The sequence below is a fragment of the Salvelinus fontinalis genome, chromosome 3 (assembly GCF_029448725.1).
Source record: "Salvelinus fontinalis isolate EN_2023a chromosome 3, ASM2944872v1, whole genome shotgun sequence".
Lineage (NCBI taxonomy): Eukaryota > Metazoa > Chordata > Actinopteri > Salmoniformes > Salmonidae > Salvelinus > Salvelinus fontinalis.
The window spans coordinates 39,787,943-39,808,288 of record NC_074667.1 but is presented as its reverse complement, the minus strand read 5'-3'; the positions used below and the strand labels follow the sequence as shown (position 1 = coordinate 39,808,288).

The 20,346-nt window shown below is 41.9% G+C and overlaps 2 protein-coding genes across 2 annotated transcripts; both read left to right on the top strand.

The window, feature by feature from the left end:
* The first annotated feature begins 3,338 nt into the window (after positions 1–3,338).
* Positions 3,339–15,660, top strand: LOC129847637 (ras-related protein rab7-like). The gene is made up of 6 exons (XM_055915393.1): positions 3,339–3,682; positions 6,216–6,278; positions 10,099–10,225; positions 13,487–13,705; positions 14,007–14,135; positions 14,282–15,660. Exons 2-6 carry the CDS (start codon positions 6,226–6,228, stop codon positions 14,375–14,377), a joined length of 624 nt encoding a protein of 207 aa, XP_055771368.1. The 5' UTR covers positions 3,339–3,682; positions 6,216–6,225; the 3' UTR covers positions 14,378–15,660.
* Positions 15,661–17,140: 1,480 nt separating this feature from the next.
* On the top strand, positions 17,141–18,603 carry LOC129847649 (histone H1.10). The gene has a single exon (XM_055915395.1). It carries the CDS (start codon positions 17,218–17,220, stop codon positions 17,791–17,793), a length of 576 nt encoding a protein of 191 aa, XP_055771370.1. The 5' UTR covers positions 17,141–17,217; the 3' UTR covers positions 17,794–18,603.
* The last annotated feature ends 1,743 nt before the right edge of the window (positions 18,604–20,346 follow it).

The following is a 20,346-nucleotide window of genomic DNA, read 5'->3' as shown; positions in this document are numbered from 1 at the left end:
ATACCCGAGCTCTGAAGCAAGCTTCCAGAAAATTGGAACGGAAATGGCGCCACACCAAACTGGAAGTCTTCCGACTAGCTTGGAAAGACAGTACCGTGCAGTATCGAAGAGCCCTCACTGCTGCTCGATCATCCTACTTTTCCAACTTAATTGAGGAAAATAAGAACAATCCAAAATTTATTTTTGATACTGTTGCAAAGCTAACTAAAAAGCAGCATTCCCCAAGAGAGGATGGCTTTCACTTCAGCAGTAATAAATTCATGAACTTCTTTGAGGAAAAGATCATGATCATTAGAAAGCAAATTACGGACTCCTCTTTAAATCTGCGTATTCCTCCAGGGCTTAGCTGTCCTGGATCTGCACAGCTCTGCCAGGGCCTGGGATCGGGAGAGACACTTAAGTGTTTTAGTACTATATCTCTTGACACAATGGTGAAAATAATCATGGCCTCTAAACCTTCAAGCTGCATACTGGATCCTATTCCAACTAAACTACTGAAAGAGCTGCTTCATGTGCTTGGCCCTCCTATGTTGAACATAATAAACGGCTCTCTATCCACCGGATGTGTACCAAACTCACTAAAAGTGGCAGTAATAAAGCCTCTCTTGAAAAAGCCAAACCTTGACCCGGAAAATATAAAAAACTATCGGCCTATACTGAATCTTCCATTCCTCTCAAAAAATTTTGAAAAAGCTGTTGCGCAGCAACTCACTGCCTTCCTGAAGACAAACAATGTATACGAAATACTTCAGTCTGGTTTTAGACCCCATCATAGCACTGAGACTGCACTTGTGAAGGTGGTAAATGACCTTTTAATGGCGTCAGACCGAGGCTCTGCATCTGTCCTCGTGCTACTAGACCTTAGTGCTGCCTTTGACACCATCGATCACCACATTCTTTTGGAGAGACTGGAAACCCAAATTGGCCTACACGGATAAGTTCTGGCCTGGTTTAGATCTTATCTGTCGGAAAGATATCAGTTTGTCTCTGTGAATGGTTTGTCCTCTGACAAATCAACTGTACATTTCGGTGTTCCTCAAGGTTCCGTTTTAGGACCACTATTGTTTTCACTATATATTTTACCTCTTGGGGATGTTATTCGAAAACATAATGTTAACTTTCACTGCTATGCGGATGACACACAGCTGTACATTTCAATGAAACATGGTGAAGCCCCAAAATTGCCCTCGCTAGAAGCCTGTGTTTCAGACATAAGGAAGTGGATGGCTGAAAACTTTATACTTTTAAACTCGGACAAAACAGAAATGCTTGTTCTAGGTCCCAAGAAACAGAGATCTTCTGTTAAATCTGACAATTAATCTTGATGGTTGTAAAGTCGTCTCAAATAAAACTGTGAAGGACCTTGGCGTTACTCTTGACCCTGATCTCTCTTTTGACGAACATATCAAGACTGTTTCAAGGACAGCTTTTTTCCATCTACGTAACATTGCAAAAATCAGAAATTTTCTGTCCAAAAATTATGCAGAAAAATGTATCCATGCATTTGTTACTTCTAGGTTAGACTACTGCAATGCTCTACTTTCCGTCTACCCGGATAAAGCACTAAATAAACTTCAGTTAGTGCTAAATACGGCTGCTAGAATCCTGACTAGAACCAAGAAATTTGATCATATTACTCCAGTGCTAGCTTCCCTACACTGGCTTCCTGTTAAGGCAAGGGCTGATTTCAAGGTTTTACTGTTAACCTATAAAGCGTTACATGGGCTTGCTCCTACCTATCTTTCCGAGTTGGTCCTGCCGTACATACCTACACGTACGCTACGGTCACAAGATGCAGGCCTCTTAATTGTCCCTAGAATTTCTAAGCAAACAGCTGGAGGCAAGGCTTTCTCCTATAGATCTCAATTTTTATGGAACGGTCTGCCTACCCATGTGAGAGACGCAGACTCGGTCTCAACCTTTAAGTCTTTACTGAAGACTTATCTCTTCAGTAGGTCATATGATTGAGTGTAGTCTGGCCCAGGAGTGTGAAGGTGAACGGAAAGGCTCTGGAGCAACGAACCGCCCTTGCTGTCTCTGCCTGGCCGGTTACCCTCTCTCCACTGGGATTCTCTGCCTCTAACCATATTACAGGGGCTGAGTCACTGGCTTATTGGTGCTCTTTCATGCCGTCCCTAGGAGGGGTGCGTCACTTGAGTGGGTTGAGTTACTGACGTGATCTTCCTGTCTGGGTTGGCGCCCCCCCTTGGTTTGTGCTGTGGTGGAGATCTTTGTGTGCTATACTCGGCCTTGTCTCAGGATTGTAAGTTGGTGGTTGAAGATATCACTCTAGTGGTGCGGGGGCTGTGCTTTGGCAAAGTGGGTGGGGTTATATCCTTCCTTTTTGGCCCTGTCCGGGGGTATCATCGGATGGGGCCACAGTGTCTCCTGACCCCTCCTGTCTCAGCCTCCAGTATTTATGCTGCAGTAGTTTATGTGTCGGGGGGCTAGGGTCAGTTGGTTATATCTGGAGTACTTCTCCTGTCTTATCCAGTGTAATGTGTGAATTTAAGTATGCTCTCTCTAATTCTCTCCTTCTCTCTTTCTTTCTCTCTCTCGGAGAACCTGAGCCCTAGGACCATACGTCAGGACTACCGGGCATGATGACTCCTTGCTGTCCCCAATCCACCTGGCCTTGCTGCTGTTCCAGTTTCAACTGTTCTGCCTGCGGTTATGGAAACCCTACCTGTCCCAGACCTGCTGTTTTCAACTCTTAATGATCGGCTATGAAAAGCCAACTGACATTTATTCCTGATTATTATTTGACCATGCTTGTCACTTATGAACATTTTGAACATCTTGGCCATGTTCTGTTATAATCTCCACCCGGCACAGCCAGAAGAGGACTGGCCACCCCTCATAGCCTGGTTCCTCTCTAGGTTTCTTCCTAGGTTTTGGCCTTTCTAGGGAGTTTTTCCTAGCCACCGTGCTTCTACACCTGCATTGCTTGCTGTTTGAGGTTTTAGGCTGGGTTTCTGTACAGCACTTCGAGATATTAGCTGATGTACGAAGGGCTATATAAAATAAACTTGATTTGATTTGATTTGATTAAACTTATTTTTGGCTGTTATCTGCTCATCTCCTACTGCTCATGGTGCTGTTTAGACTGGCATGTTATATCAGATTAAATGTGTTATTGTAATTTGGAGAACTTCCAAAAATGTATTAATTTACATCTGGACAGTCGTGGAGTAAACATGTCATCATTGCTTCTATTTTTGTCATATTTGGTACAGTCAAAGCCAAGGTATTTGCAACCTTGCTAAAGATGTATCCCTGATGCAGTTATTAAAGTGGGCGTGGTGTATCCTGTTTGTGCGTGAAACGTTTTAGAGCAATGACGCAATAGTTGTTTTGGAGGAAGTGAAAGAGGGGAGGAAAAAATCAGTCTAGGAAAGAACCCAGAGCAAAAGGCACAAGCCAACAAAGCCGGAATTGAAACTATAGCTAGATATTTGTATTTAAATTACTGTGGAGAGAGTCTGAATGAAAATACTCATCGGGAAGCTGGATATCAGAGCGATAAGCAACACAAGCTACGGCCACCAAGTCTAAACATTAACATTTTATCTGGCTAGCTTGCTAGCTATTTTGCCTGAGACATTTATTCAAATCCAGTAAGAATAGGCTGTCCTGAGACAGCAAGTCGGAAAACAGCGTTCTGGTGTGTTGGAAGTTGAAGGTAAGTTATATGATGTAACATTAGCTAGCTAAGACAGCAACGTATGAAGGTCGTTATTTCTTACTAAGCTTTTTTTACCGACGCGACAGGGGAAATGTGTGACCGTCAGTGGGGCGGCTTCTCTTGCAGACTAATTTAGAAATAGGTCGGGGACGAACCATGGGCGTCGTGTCCGGCAACAACCGAGTCGCAAATGTATGATGTTCTGGACCTTACAGATAACTAATCGGACGATGTTTTAAGAGAAAGAGAGGGGATGGGTCAAAGAGATGGAGAGATTGTGTGCGGGCGTGTGTCCGTCCTTGCATGTGTGTGAATCAGGTGGTGGGTACATTAGTGCATGTCAGACAGCAAAAAAAGCCACGCTTATCTTGTGTGTGTGTGTCGCATTGTTTGTTAGATATGTTGCACGTGGTATATCGTATGCTAATGAGGCGATTTTAAAACAAATTCCTTTTCGGCAGCTGCCTGAGCTTGGGAGAATCTTTATCACATGTGTTTCGACTTCTAGAATATAGTGTCATGGGTTGCAGATTAGAAGGCGAGGACTGGGGTTGTTACAAGAAACATGTTGTTTGTTATCAGTTGGAGTGTTGGATCTACAATAGTTCCATTACAATCTAGGCATAAATGACTGCGTTTACACAGGCAGCCCAATTCTGATCGTTTTTCACTAATTGGTCCTTTGACCAATCAGATCATCTCTGGAAAATATTTGATGTGAAAAGATCTGATGTGATTGGTCAAAAGACCAATTAGTGGGAAAAGATCCGAATTGGGCAGCCTGAGTGAACACAGCCATAACACAGATAGAACAAGCAGCCAGCTGTTTCAGATGTTTAAATCTGGAGCATCCAGTTAGAATTTCCACTCCTTACCATGGTGAGGAGAGGAAACCCAGTGGCCGGCAGTGGGAGCGTATAGAGCGAGATGGAACTGGGCCGACATTCTGGGGTAGGGACATCCCAAGATGTATCTGCTAGCAGATATTCATAGACTTCCAGTCATTGCGCTAATGCTTTTTAGCATTGGCTCGTGAAACTACCTCTAACTTCCATCATACTGGACACCAAGACATAAAAATGGTATCCAGGAGTTCATCTGACTCTGGGGAAGTACATAAAAAGGCAATCATCCTAAAGTATCCCTTTAACGTTACCACACAGTTGAACATTCTTAGCACAGCATTTGCTTTATATTTGGGCAGAGCATCCATTGTTTGTCCTAACACCCAACACCCTACCATGACTCTTCATATAACAGTATAAGGCCAGTGTGCATTTTTGTCACTTTATTGAGCTGTCCAGCTTCTATCTACTCAGCACTCACAGTAGAAGCGGTAACAGTTAGTTCACTCTCTGACTGGTGTAGTTGCTTTGGACGATGGTGTCCAGTCTTGCTGTAGCATGCTAAGGAAAGATAGGCTAATAGCCATGTAAAGAGAGCTCTCTTCTGGACCAATAATGAAGAACTGCATTTTTCCCTAGCGTTTTCTCTTCATTTCATAAGAGTCCTTTTCGGTGGATTAAATGCTGATACAAATACATTCGTAAAAGGCTAATATCAGCCGATAATATCAGTCAACTGATAAGTCGGTCAGGCTCTATTAATCTGACTGTTGGCTTGGCTGCTACGTTGTTGTTTCCCATGATAAATACACTGGATTTGAATGGGTCACTCATGTCGTCAATGTTTCAATATAGCATTGGGTAGTTTTTTATTATGATAGGACTAGGCTGGGCTGACATGGTTTGCTCCAATGACACTGCACCAGGTGTGTGCCTTCTAGATGACTCCATTGAGAGAGTATGCCCTCAGAAGTTGGGAGTATGGCAGTGTAATCGCAATCACTTATTAAAACTGCAGTCTGGGAATGGACACCCTGCAAGTGATTGGGAAAGAGTAGAGTTTTATGGTTGGGTCATTCTCTAGCCTCTGTAACAGGAAACATGATCTAGTCCTCAGACTCACTTCCTGTGTGTGTGTGTGTGGTTTTAAGAGAGAGAATTAATGATGTCTTACTCGTGACTTGGCCAGCAGCTTAGGGAACGCATGACTGGAATGAATGGAGCTCAAGTCTGATTGGCCCATTGGAATAGCCCTGACTCTACACACAGATTGCTAATTCACACACATTATAGCATTGTCTTACACTCATTGTGCAGAGCTATGGATTTCAACCCCAACGATTAGTTTGAAACTATTGGAATATAAGATATCTAGATAAAAATCAAGTCAATATACTTGCAATAACGACTTTTGGGTTTAGGTAGGGCAGTGGTGTCAAACAAATTTTGCCTCGGGGCACCACATTCGTTCTTCATTATGGTACGTATCCCGGGAGTGTCATACTGAAAAGGTCATTTTCTCAGTGTGCTTTTTCACTAACCTTTAAGGATTTAAAAGGAAACTCCCTCTAGGCCTACACCAATTAAAGGCTTTTAAATTTGTAGGGAGTAGTGAATGAGTACACACTTGAAGGGGAGATTATTGGGACACAACCCTGATTTTTGTGTGTGTGGTCTTTCCTCAGACACGACAGAATGACATCCAGGAAGAAAGTGCTCCTGAAAGTCATCATCCTGGGGGATTCTGGGTAAGCCACCGAGTATTGGTGTTCTTTCTGTTTGACCACAGTGTTTAGTCTTCTACTTTGATCAGAAAATGCAGTTTGGGTGTGCCAGATTCATTAGAACTACAGTCTTCCTGTCCAACCAGACTGCTGTTGGTTGGTTGTCCCACACATCTACAGTCCCTTCAGAAAGTATTCACAATAGGGTTCGCCGGTATCCAGATTTTCATATCGTCATGCCGTCCTTTCATCCCGGATATAAGGTATTACTAGTTTAGTACACAAGGGGTCAACGCGAAAAAAACATTGGGTGTTTTTATTACCAGAATGCTAACAAAATTAGCACAAGTAATATTGCATTTCCATGGAGGCTGTTGGCTAAATATGTTAGAGTGCAAATGAAAATAAACAAATTGCAAAGACAGGCACTCCAGCTCAGTTATGCATATTTAGGTAGGAGCTACTGAATGTCATTTTTGGTGAGTTTGGACCTTTACACGTGAATGTGAACGAGAGAAATTGTACAAATGAACAAAGTTTTGACGAATGCCTGTCTGAAGGAAGAACAGTACTGACTCTGGAGCAGCATGTGTACAACGCTGTGTCTGTGCAGTCTGGAGTCGCAAGGGCAATGGGCCTGCTTGCTCTGCTCGGAGGAGAATACGGGCCTAGAATGTAGAGGAGAAAAAATGAAAGGAAATCAAGATAGTGGCAGCAGTACAAATAACTCATCCAAATGGTTTTAACGTGTCAAAGACAGCAGAAAGTGACACAATACGGTGCCCAGTCACCTTATTAATTCAGTCACTTACTTGGATAACTAGCAAGTTAAAATTAGAGGTCGCTTTAATACAGAGTTCAGCATTTTTCACACAGGATTTTTTTTAAATGCATAAGAAATATCTTGCTGCATTTTATAAACGCAGATGTAAAATGCCTCTTAGTGTTATTTCTGCTAAGCATCAGACAAATTTTGCGCTCTGACTGATGTTTAGCTACTTTTCTCAGGTACAGTATAGTTGGACGTGCCTGATCATGCTGTTGAAGCAAAAAAACACTGACTTTCAATATAAAATAAGACCCCTGTCAATACACAGCTGGACTCACCTGCTCCTCTCGCTTTCTCCTGTTGTGCTATTTACAACTGTTCTGGGAAACTATGGTAAGCTTCATAATATGACCGGGGAAATGAAGAACGTAATCTGTTTTATCTCCTAACGTATTGCACAAGTTGACTGCAGGTATTTACTTAAATAGCTACAAATATTAAATTGTATTGAAAAACGTCAAAGAATTAGTTACAATGGTATTGAAAAAACCATCCCGTGGCTATTTCCAAATGCCCCGATATACCGCCCAAGCCTAATTCACACCCCTTGACTTTTTCCACATTTTGTTGGGTTACAAAGTGAGATTAAAATGGATTGAATTGTTTTGTTTTGTCAACGATCTACACAAAATAAATGTTTCTTCCTCTATCTTCATTAAAAAAGTATTCAACCCCCTGAGTCAATACATGTTAGAATCACCTTTGGCAGCGATAACAGCTGTGAGTCTTTCTGGGTAAGTCCCTGAGAGCTGTCCACACCTGGATTGTGCAGCATTTGCCCATTTATTCTTATCAAGATTCTTCAAATTCTGTCCAATTAGTTGTTGGTTGTTGCTAGACAACCATTTTCAGGTCTTGCCATAGATTTTCAAGCAGATTTAAGTCGAAGAAAAAAGGAAACCGCACACTGCTCTTGATAGTATCACCGATATTTAATAAGCTTACGTATCGGCCACACGGCCTTCGTCAGAGATTTTGTGATTTTTTTAAATATTTGCACCCATATGTAGACCTGGCCCCACCCACATCCGTTCTACACATCAAAGGGGGTTGGAGGCAAAGGAAAAACAAATAAGTGCTACCAAATATAACAATATGCATTTCATAAATATTACAAAAGTGTATAAATAAGGCGTATTGAACACGTCTGTAAAATCTCAATGAGGACATAGCAAGTTTTCATTAGTCATTGGGTACATTGTACGAAAAACGTCAGAATAATCTACAAGCAGATTTAAGTCAAAACTCTAGCTTGGCCTATTAGGAACATTCACTGTCTTCTTGGTAAGCAACTCCAGTGTAGATGTGGCCTTGTGTATTAGGCTATTGTCCTGCTGAAAGGTGAATTTGTCTCTCAGTGTCTGTTGGAAAGCAGACAACCAGGTTTTTATCAAGGATTTTGCCTGTGCTTAGCTCATTTTTACATTTTACATTTTAGTCATTTAGCAGACGCTCTTATCCAGAGCGACTTACAATAGAGTGCATACATTTTATTACATTTTTTTACATACTGAGACAAGGATATCCCTACCGGCCAAACCCTCCCTAACCCGGACAATGCTATGCCAATTGTGCGTCGCCCCACGGACCTCCCGGTTGCGGCCGGCTGCGACAGAGCCTGGGCACAAACCCAGCCCAGCCTGGGCGCGAACCCAGAGACTCTGGTGGCGCAGCTAGCACTGCGATGCAGTGCCCTAGACCACTGCGCCACCCGGGAGGCCGGGAGCTCCATCCTGTTTATTTTTCTATCCTGAACTCCCCAGTCCTTAATGATTACAAGCATACCCATAACATGATGCAGTCACCACTATGCTTGAAAATATGGACAGTGGTACTTGGTAATGTGTTGTATTAGATTTTCCCCACATGTAACACTTTGTATTCAGGACATATGGTTAATTGCTTCACCACATTTTTTTTACAGTATTACTTTAGTGCCTTGTTGCAAATAGGATGACTGTTTTAGAATATCTGTACAGGCAACCTTCTTTTCACTCTGCCAATTAGGTTAGTATTGTGGAGTAACTACAACGTGGTTCATCCATCCTCAGTTCTCTCCTATCACAGCCATTAAACTCTAACTGTTTTAAAGTCACTATCGGCCTCATGGTGAAATCCCTGGGCGGCTTCCTTCCTCTCCGGCAACTCCGTTAGGAAGGACGCCTGTATCTTTGTAGTGACTGGGTGTATTGATACATCATCCAAAGTGTAATAACTTCACCATGCTCAAAGAGATATTCAGTGTCTGCTTATATTTTGTTATCTACCAATAGGTTCCATTCTTTTGCAAGGCATTGGAAAACCTTCCTGGTCTTTGTGGTTGAATCTGTGTTTGAAATTCACTGCTTGACTGAAGGACCTTACAATTATCTGCATGTTTGTCTGGTGTACAGAGATGAGGTTGTCAGAATGCAACTTATTATGTGACTTGTTAAACACATTTTTACTCCTGAACTTATTTAGGCTTGCCATAACAAAGGGGGTTGAATTGACTCAAGACATTTCAGCTTTGCATTTTTAATTAATTTGTAAAAATGTCAAAAAACAGAATTCCACTTTGACATGATGGGGTATTGTGTAAAGGCAGGCCAGTGAAGGCACTGTATGTATCCATTTGATTTATGACTGTTTACTTTTTATTTCACTTTTTCTCCCCCTCTCTCTTTCACACTAATCTGATGCTGCTGTATTCTCATTGTGTCACTGCATGCTCAGCACTGCAGGGGAGAACAGTGGACAGTGTGTGTCCACAGTAGAGTGCACCAGAGCACCTCTGATGGGGTTTTAATGGTGTCTGGTGTCTCTCTCTGTTCTTTATTGATTTTGTCTCGAGGCATCGGTCATGGTTTCTCTTTCACCATTAGGATTGAATAGATAGATGGAATAATGCAGTCATGTTGAATAACAGCTATTAATCTATCTTTAACACCTCTCTCCCCTGTTTGCCCCCCCCCCCCCCCCTTCATCTCTTATTGTCCCCCCCCCCCCCCCCCTTCATCTCTATCTCCCTCTCAGAGTTGGGAAGACCTCCCTGATGAACCAGTATGTGAATAGGAAGTTCAGTAACCAGTACAAAGCTACAATAGGAGCTGACTTCCTGACCAAGGAGGTGATGGTGGACGATCGGCTCGTCACAATGCAGGTACAGAAACATGGCCACAGCACCACTATCATAGCGACAATATCTATTAATAATGTCACCATATAAACCGCACAGCCTGGCTGACACCATATTAACAGTATAACATAGGAGCACAACAGACATTTTCAGTCTGAGAAGACACATCAGAAGTGCCAAACAGGCACATAGATGAATTGACAATATTATAAGGACAGGAGAAGTCAAGGCCTGGATTTCCAGTATGGCGACCGTGAGGTAAGGTGATCTGTTTGCCATCCCCTTTCTTTACTAAAATATCAATTTTCTTATGGCTGGGATCCCGTTAACGGGATCGATATGACAACAGCCAGTGAAAGTGCAGGGTGCCAAATTCAAACTGAGAAATTGATATTTGAATTGAAAAATGTTAAAGTGGGCACATGTTATCATTACGTGTCTTTTATAAAAGAGGGAGACATAAGCAGCTATGTGCGCAAAGCCCACAATTATGCACATTTTCAATTATTATTTCAAGCTCTTTGTTGGACAATTATATTGAAATGTATTCATTAACTGAATCCTAAAGTGGAATGTAAAATAAATGTAGCTAGGTCAACTGAACATGTAACTGATAAATTCTGAAAATTAGGTGAATAAATGGACGCACTCACTTTGGTTCGGTTACTGATGTTGATTTAATATTACAAGTCATTATACCACCCTGCTCTTAGTGATCCGCCCGTTCTGTCCCCCGGTGGGTCAAAACAAGTGCTCCCCACATGTGGTTGTGTTCAGTACAATGGAACTGTAGGCTATGGTTATGGGCCTGTATCTGTTTGTATTTATTTCGTTGGAGAATTATTTGGAAAGTTGGGGGGAAAAATGGCTTAATATACTGTAATGGTGCCTAAATAGTCAAATTGATTTTATTTTCAATTAACACAGTGATGGCAAGTGCTTTTTATGTTTTCCTCTTGTTCTAGGCCCTGGGAGGAATAACCTATTCCTTTCACTTGGCTTTTAGAAGTGTCTCATGTATCTCAGAAGGCAGAACCAGCCAGGACTCCTTAATAATAATCACTATATTTACTTCAAAAACACTAATTATACTAGTTGACTAGCATGGACACACAGTATTTACACTCATCCATTCGCAACAGCTGGAGAGTATGGTTAAGCTGAACACGCAGCAACCCAGACCATCTATTGTCGGAGATTACACATACTGATTTATGTATTTGATTAAAAATATATATAATCTGCATGAGATATCATGTTTCTGACTTAACACATTTTTCAATTCATAAATCAATTTCTCCATTATGTGGCCAGTTTATTAGATACGCCCATCTAGTATCAGGTCGGACCCCCCTTTTGCATCCAGAACAGCCTGACTTCTTTGGGGTGTGGAAATATTGTCCAGTTGGTATCAAGGGACTTCACGTATGCCAGGAAAACATTCCCCACACCTTTACTCCACCATCAGCATGTACTGTTGACACCAGGCAGGGTGGGGCCATGGACTCAAGCCAAATCCTGACTGCCATCAGCATGACGGAACAGGAACCGGGATTCGTCGGACCAGGCAACGTTTTCTCACTCCTCAATTGTCTATTGTTGGTGATCGCACTGGAGCTGCTTCTACTTGTTTTTAGTTGATTGGAGTGGAACCTGGTGTGGTCATCTGCTGCAATAGCCCATCCGTGACAAGGACCGACGAGTTGTGTGTTCCAAGATGCCTTTCGGCACACCACTGTTGTTCTGCGCTGTTATTTGCCTGTTTGTGGCACGCCTGTTGGCTTGCACCATTCTTGTCGTTCTCCTTCAACTTCTTGTCAACTAACTGTTTTAGGCCACAGGACTGCCGCTGACTGGATATTTTTTGTTTGTGGCACCATTCTTGGTAAACCCTAGACACTGTCATGCGTGAAAAGCCCAGGAGGCCGGACGTTTGAGATACTGGAACCGGCACGCCTGGCACCGACGATCATACTATGCTCAAAGTCGCTTAGGTCACTCATTTTACCCATTCTAATGTTCAATCAAACAGTAACTAAATGCCTCGACGCCTGCTTTATATGGCAAGCTATGGCCACATGACTCACTGTCTGTAGGAGTGAACCATTTTCGTGAACTGGGTGGTGTACCTAATTAACTGGTCGCTGAGTCTATATTGGACTTACCAATGGAATCATAAGTTGTATTATTATGAATTTTGTTCTTCATAACGCGCCTTAGTTAAAGTAGGACATTTGTGGTTGACTAGAACGCATTTAAGTCTGGCCAAGACTGTACATATACTTTCTTTGTATTGCATAGAGACATAGTCACTGACCATTTAACTTGCATTAAAGGGAATGACTACACCAATAAGGTTGCTCTCTCACCTGTGCAACAGCACAGGACAGATTCATCCAGGAAGCATCAAAGGGGAGGAAGTGAAAAAGGAACATGAGGGATTTGTTTTATTTTTCATGTCTTGAATACGTCCACTAAGAAGCCTGAGGATTGATAAGTGCTATTTTTATTGTAGCTGTTTTCTAGTGTTTCAACACAATGTATGGAGTCTATGTAAAGACCCATCTCAATATCACGTGTCGTGGATAATACTTAAGATATGAATGCATTACCATGTGTGTCATGGAATGTCAATGGAATTGTGCAACCAGCCAAAATAATGAAGGAATTTTCTTATTTGAAAAAGAACGCCAACATTTATTTTTTTTGCAAGAAACTCACCTATTGGCAATAGAAAGTGAAAGGTTTGGGTGAGCTTGGATGGGTTGACATTCTCCTCCACCTATTCCTCAAGATCCAGAGGAGTATCAAGTCTCATTGATAAAGTTCCATTTTAAGTCTACAGAAATGGCTACAGACCCAAATGGGCGTTTTTATAACAGGAAACTGGAAACTTGGCACAAGAAAGTCACTTTACTGAATTGCTATTGCCCAAATGAAGACGACCCAAAGTTCATTAACGACAATATTCTAATAGATTTTAAGGACGTCTGACATACGGTCTGTGATTTACATACTAAGGAAAGGCAAACAACTTGTCACGCCAATGGGTGATCGGTGTGATTTGATCAAAAGTTGATTTATAAAGTACTCTTTTGGTAGCACTGATGCTAACTTCATGAAGTGGCAACCAAACATGGCTGAATACATGACACAGTGAGTGTGATTAGTTTAAGATCTTAGTTCAGAAAATATGTTGCCCAACAATAGTTAATCCTCTTGCCTTCTGTCACTGTTTCCCTCCCTCTTCCTTTCGTCGCTACCTCCACCCGTCCTCATGGTCAGATCTGGGACACGGCAGGGCAAGAGAGGTTCCAGTCTCTGGGTGTGGCGTTCTACCGTGGGGCAGACTGCTGTGTGCTGGTGTTTGACGTAACTGCCCCCAACACCTTCAAGACTCTAGACAGCTGGAGGGACGAGTTCCTGATCCAGGCCAGTCCCAGAGACCCCGAGAACTTCCCCTTTGTGGTGCTAGGCAACAAGATTGACCTGGAGAACAGACAGGTGGGTGACAGATTTTATAGGTGTTAAAACATCTCATGGAAGTTACTGGACCTAATGCTACTGTTGCTAATGTCATCTCCACTGGTGTTTTAATACATATGATTTAATAATTTCTTAGTTGCAGGGTATTATCTAATGTATGTGTTTTGAAGTATTAAAAATAGATGCCCCTTTTTCAATCATTGAATTGGAATTTCAGTTTTCTTCCTGAATTGACTGCCCTCAATTGGAATTGAGACCAACCCTGGTCTCCTCATAGATCTCATCTGATGTTTGTGAATGTCTTTCCATCCACACCCAGGTGACGACCAAGCGGGCTCAGGCATGGTGTCAGAGTAAGAACAACATCCCCTACTTTGAGACCAGTGCCAAGGAGGCCATCAACGTAGAGCAGGCCTTCCAGACCATTGCACGCAACGCCCTCAAACAGGTGGGTGGGGCCAAGGTTGTCCAGGAGAGGGAATGGGTGTTTTGGTTTTGTTGACCTTTTTTGGGGGGGACTTAAGTAGAGTAAGACTTAGATTCTGGTTTCTCCATCTTCTCATCCTCATTACTTTTTTCCCCTCTTCTTATCAGGAGACTGAGGTGGAGCTGTATAATGAATTCCCAGAGCCCATCAAGCTAGATAGGAATGACAGAGCAAAGACTTCAGCAGAGGCCTGCACCTGCTGAGGGGGAACATGGACTATCTTCTGTCTGGCTTTCTGGAAAAACCCTTCTCTCTCCTCACCTGCTCCCCCTTAGGGAAATGACTGCATTTCTGGTGTCTGCACCCATGTCACATCCCCCTCCCACCAGAAACACACTAAGTTACCAGTTACACACACAATGAGTATATAACTCCTCACATGCACCTCTAACACATTAGTAGACCCCTGCCTGCCTGTTCCTGAATCCATATCATGAGTGAACCCACAACCTGGCCCACCCACCCTGTCTGTCTAACTGTGTCCCCTCTTGGCCTCTCAAATCGGGGGGACCAGATGGAGCCATGTCCTAAGAATGCAGTGGGGAACTCTAGAAGTGATGGCTGATGCTTTTTTACATGATTATGATATCTTTGTCATTGTCCTGAGACTTCTTATCCTCTGTATTTTCTGTTTATCAGGAATTTGTTTTGACTTGAAGTTCTATATTGCCTACCTAACTCTTGTCAAATAATCAGCTGAATTAGAAGTTATTTTTGTTCTTATTGGCTGTCTAAGTTAAGCCATCGGAAGCTTATACTTTTTTTGCACTGTTTTACTGTTTTTTGGGGGGGGGGGGTTAAATGTTAAACTCTGATTTGGGCAACGTCGGCTAGACCAACAACAAGCCACAAACAACAATACTGCTCCCACCATACTTCTCTACTACCCCTAGGAAGCCTGTTGATGCTATAAAAAAAATACAAACAGAAGGCTAACTACGCCCTTTGTAGGGACTGGAGTGCATTGGTTGGTTTAGTAGCCTCATGCTGCAGGGGAAATATTTATACGTAGGCAATGACAAGAGAAAAGCTGATCACACAAACACAATGAAAGACAAGAACTTTCTCCATAAGATAATAATACTATTTGCTACTTAATACTACTAGAACTACTGCTACTATGTGCTGTATGTCCTTTGTCAGCCATCTTGTTTCAAAACTAGAATTCCAGCTCTGTCCCTATTTACATCTGTCCACTTATGTCTGTATTCTCTGTCTCTGTTTCTCTGTCTCTGCTGGTAGCTCAGGATGGCAAGAGTGCTTAATATTACTCTAACAGATTGTGTGCTACTATTGTGTGTAGATATAACAGGGACAGTGTAAAAAAAAAAAGATGAGAGGAAACAATTGGATGAGCTTTCTATCAATTACAAAGAAACAGTCCAAGGATTTGCACTCTTAACAAAATAATCAGTGTTATGCCAATGAATTTGTTGAAAGTAAGTCTTGGAATTTCAAAAGTAATAATAAAAAGATTGAATATAAACATTGTTTATGGTTGATTTATTTCCATGTGTTTTAAAACTGTTGGTGAGTGGTTGCATGCAAAGGTTGATGGGATAGAATGACATGGCGTTACATAGGGAGCATGTTTTATTTGATTAACTTGTGAAGACTGCTTAGCAATCTCCACTTTGTTACTCAAATGGAAAGTAAAATAGGTGAGAGACAGAGAGCTTGTTTTAAAGTTATTTTAAAATCCCCAGTCATCCCTACCGTATCTTTATAGGCTTATTATTTAATGTATACTTTCTCCCTAATGCTACTCTACAAGTTGTATGATTGGAACCACATTTTAAATGATTTTGCCTAATTATGTGCATTAACTGGATTTGTTAGGAAAGCTGATACATTATAATCAGGGTCAATTAACCTCTACAGGATCGGTGTGTCACCCCCCCAGGGACAGTTGAGCTAACATAGGCTAATGTGATTAGCATGACGTAACAAGAAAATTTCCCAGGACATAGACATATCTGATATGGGCAGAAAGCTTAAATTCTTGTTATAACTCTGCTGTCCAATTTACAGTAACTATTATAGTGGAAGAATTCCATGCTATTGTTTGAGGGTGCACAGTTATGAACAAATGTATTAATAAACCAATTCGGCATATTTGGGCAGTCTTGAGACAACATTTTGAACAGAAATACAATGGTTCATTGAATCAGTCTAAAACTTTGCCCATACACTGCCATCTAGTGGCCAAAATCTAAATTGCGACTAACCTGAAATAGTACATTATGGCCTTTCTCTTGCATTTCAAAGATGATGAAAAAACCTGCATGTTGTTCTCCTGCATTGATTTCACATTTACACAAACTTCAAAGTGTTTCCTTTCAAATGGTATCAATATTTATATCCTTGCTCCAGGTCCTGAGCTATAGGCAGTTAGATTTGGGTATGTCATTTTAGACGAAAATTTGAGAAAAAAAAGGGTCCGATCCTTTTAATAGTATTGGTGCAGCGCATGATAGGGAATAAATCTCGATTTGTCAATAGGCTGCCACGCGAGGGCGTTTGTGTTAGTTTACATGAATTAAACGTTTTGTGTTGCAGTGGTATTTCATTTAATCGGGATATCATTGATCCATTTCGAATGGCCATACTCTACACTGTTGATTTGCAAGTAGTATTTTGTCAAATAATTTACCGTTTTCAAGTATTTTTATCCTGAAGTGGGTGCCCCCCTCCTATTTGGAGCTGCGAGTGTGGAGTGCCCTCTGCTCATTCACTGTTTTCTTTGAGATTTCGACATGGACCGATGTGAGCGCAATACAGAACATAATGCATCACTTAGGCTTCAGAAAAGTTGCTGGTTATAAAATAATGATCTGTCCAATTACGATAAAATCACCTCCAAACAAAAACCTAAAAGCACATATTCCAACATACCATTTCCGCACTCGGTGTTGTTGTTCCCAATCACGTCCGTTTGGTAGTTATATACGCAAGCCAATCCACCACACACCCACATTCACAGCAAACCCGGCGGTGATAACAGTGCATTGCAGAACTTCACCTTGGTTTCAAAGTAAACGTCATGGTGAAAAGCGAGGTGGAGGTGACTATAAACGCGGAGGAGGCTCCAGTGGCGAGTAGGCCTAAACCATCCAAGAAAAAGAAAAAAAAGAATAAGCCTGGCAAATACAGTGTTCTTGTGCTAGACGCTGTCAAAAAGTTGAATGAGCGAAGCGGTTCGTCTTTGGTAAAAATTTATAATGAAGCCAAGAAGGCAAGCTGGTTTGATGAGCAGAATGGGCGAACCTACCTGCGGTATTCCATCCGAGCACTGGTACTCAACAACACGCTGATCCAAGTAAAGGGCATGGGGGCGAACGGTTCCTTCAGGCTCAATGAAGATAAGTTCGCGAAACGGGTACCGAAAAAGACTCAGTCCAAGCCAGCCAAGACCACCACGAAAACTACCAAAGCATCGACTACCAAGAAGGCAACCGTTAAGCCAAAGGCGAAGAGCAGCCCGAAGAAGGCACCAGATGCAAAGAAGCCCGCGGCTAAACTGAAGAAGCTTGGTGTCAAAAAGGTGAGCGCTGCACAGAAGAACAAGAAGCCGAAGAAGGCCAGCAAGCCACCAGCCAAGTCACCGAGGAAGAAGTAGCCTAGTCGCTATCAAATACAGAACTTTATTTCAGATTTTTATTTTTATACATCTTTTGTTGTAGTTTTTTTTTCTTCCATGGTTTGTTTCACTGGCATACAATGCATAATCAACCGATTATTATAGGCTAAAAGTTGTTTTCTATGTTTATTCTCTGCAAGGCAATGATTGGCTCAGTGGCGTATTGTCAGAGGGACCATGAGTGTAGTGTTGCTTTGAATAACAGGCAACGCCCCCAGTTTTATGTTGTCACTTGTCAGTCCGAGATTCCCTGCTACAAAATGTTACATTGTAACAAATATGTTTTTACCTTTACCCAAAGGTTTCCCCTTACGGATATGACCAGGAAATCCTAATCGTGACTTTTCATTATTTTTGAGGTGGCTGACAACATTGCGAAAGTGTATTTGTAATTCTGAGAAACTGATGGTTTAAAAGACTAGGTCTATTTGAGGAAAGGTGGCATCGAAGTGATTGTCAATCTCTGTAAATAAATACCTTAACACTATTTTTTTGCATTTTGTGACAAACATAGAAACATTTGTATTTAAGGCGTTAGATTTGAATGTGAGGATAATTTCCTCCACTGTCTCTTTAGACCAATGTCAGAATACTATTGAGTATCTTATATTCTTTAATTATGCATGTTGGACTCATTTGTTTTTCAATGAGACAAGCAATTTCAATGAGTTTCTCCCCATATTGTTCAGCTTCATTTTCTGGTTGGTCTCATAGCTGTGGGAAGAAGGGGTGCTGCAGCGCCTGCTGAAAAATCGGGAATAATAAAAATAATTACATTAAAATTACAAATGTAATGGACTGGGCCCTTATTAGTACTGTATTAGCAGACGGATATAATTCTGTGGCGCAGCAAACTGTTGAGTGATTTGGAGCACATGGTAACTGTTAATCTTTCTTGTATTTTGTTTAATTGGAAGTGTATATCCTGCCCAGTGGCTCAGTTTTGGTACAATATTATTATTTTTATTTTTTTACTATACAGCTAACCATCATAAAATCTCAATAGGTGTTAGGTGTAACATTAACATTAGCCTATAGGCCTGCTACGCTACGCTATTAGTATGCAGGCAATTCGTTTTAAAACAGCCATACAAATCTAGCTTTTAGTCCATCTCAAACTTTAATATATATATTTTTAGAAACTATAACCTAAATGCATTATCTCCAACTTGGCCCAATTTCCATTTTCCCACCCCGACATAGCCTACCAAGCTAGAACTGGCCCTGCGTCTCAACCAATAGCCAATATAGGCTAAATATCCCACTACAGCAACTTCCAGAAAGGATCAGGCTCTTGGGCTTTGTGGTGGCTACTCTGGTTTGGGTGTCCTCGGCAAAATGGTGTCGCTGTAATTAAGTGGTCACATATAGTTCTGGGTTCCACTGTGCAAGATCAGGTCTGTGGAGTTTTATGAACATCAACGCAGACATTCATTTATATATATTTTTCAACGTTCTGATCCTAACTTGTCAGGCATCCAACGGGCCTCCGCAGTGCATACATGTAGCCTACATATTTATTTGGTTTGTCATTCTATTTTATTTTTTTCTATTACTACACTGCATCTTCAGAGTCTCTCATTCTCTTCTGTTGTCAGTTCACATGACATGTCTTTAGTGGTGGCCTGAGGGTAGGAGCAAATTACAAAACAGGGCAATTCAAGTGTGTAACGGTACAATTGTTTTCAAGATCATATGTAGTTTAGTCAATTTACACATGGGGCTTGCACACTCAACAAATGCAAATAATGATGCAGAAAAATGAATCCATGCTTTTGTTACTTCTAGGTTAGACTACTGCAATGCTCTACTTTCCGGCTAACGTACCCGCATAAAGCACTAAATAAACTTCAGTTAGTGCTAAATATGGCTGCTAGAATCCTGACTAGAACCCAAAAAATGTATCATATTACTCCAGTGCTAGCCTCTACACTGGCGTCCTTTTAAGGCAAGGGCTGATTTCAAGGTTTTACTGCTAACCTACAAAGCATTACATGGGCTTGCTCCTACCTATCTTTCCGATTTGGTCCTTCCATACATACCTACACGTACGCTACGGTCACAAGATGCAGGCCTCCTAATTGTCCCTAGAATTTCTAAGCAAACAGCTGGAGGCAGGGCTTTCTCATATAGAGCTCCATTTTTATGGAACGGTCTGCCTACCCATGTGAGAGACGCAGACTCGGTCTCAACCTTTACGTCTTTACTGAAGACTTATCTCTTCAGTAGGTCATATGATTGAGTGTAGTCTGGCCCAGGAGTGTGAAGGTGAACGGAAAGGCTCTGGAGCAACGAACCGCCCTTGCTCTCTCTGCCTGGCCGGTTCCCCTCTCTCCACTGGGATTCTCTGCCTCTAACCATATTACAGGGGCTGAGTCACTGGCTTACTGGTGCTCTTCCATGCCGTCCCTAGGAGGGGTGCATCACTTGAGTGGGTTGAGTCGCTGACGTGGTCTTCCTGTCTGGGTTGGCGCCCCCCCTTGGGTTGTGCCATGGCGGAGATCTTTGTGGGCTATACTCGGCCTTGTCTCA

What these genes read in the sequence shown, in the direction of transcription:
- LOC129847649 (XM_055915395.1), top strand. Translation starts at nt 17,218, where the DNA reads ATGGTGAAAAGCGAGGTGGAGGTGACTATAAACGCGGAGGAGGCTCCA.
- LOC129847637 (XM_055915393.1), top strand. Translation starts at nt 6,226, where the DNA reads ATGACATCCAGGAAGAAAGTGCTCCTGAAAGTCATCATCCTGGGGGAT. An exon ending in ATCATCCTGGGGGATTCTGG is followed by an intron (nt 6,279 to 10,098) that starts GTAAGCCACCGA and finishes TCTCCCTCTCAG; the next exon opens with AGTTGGGAAGACCTCCCTGA. An exon ending in CACGCAACGCCCTCAAACAG is followed by an intron (nt 14,136 to 14,281) that starts GTGGGTGGGGCC and finishes TCTTCTTATCAG; the next exon opens with GAGACTGAGGTGGAGCTGTA.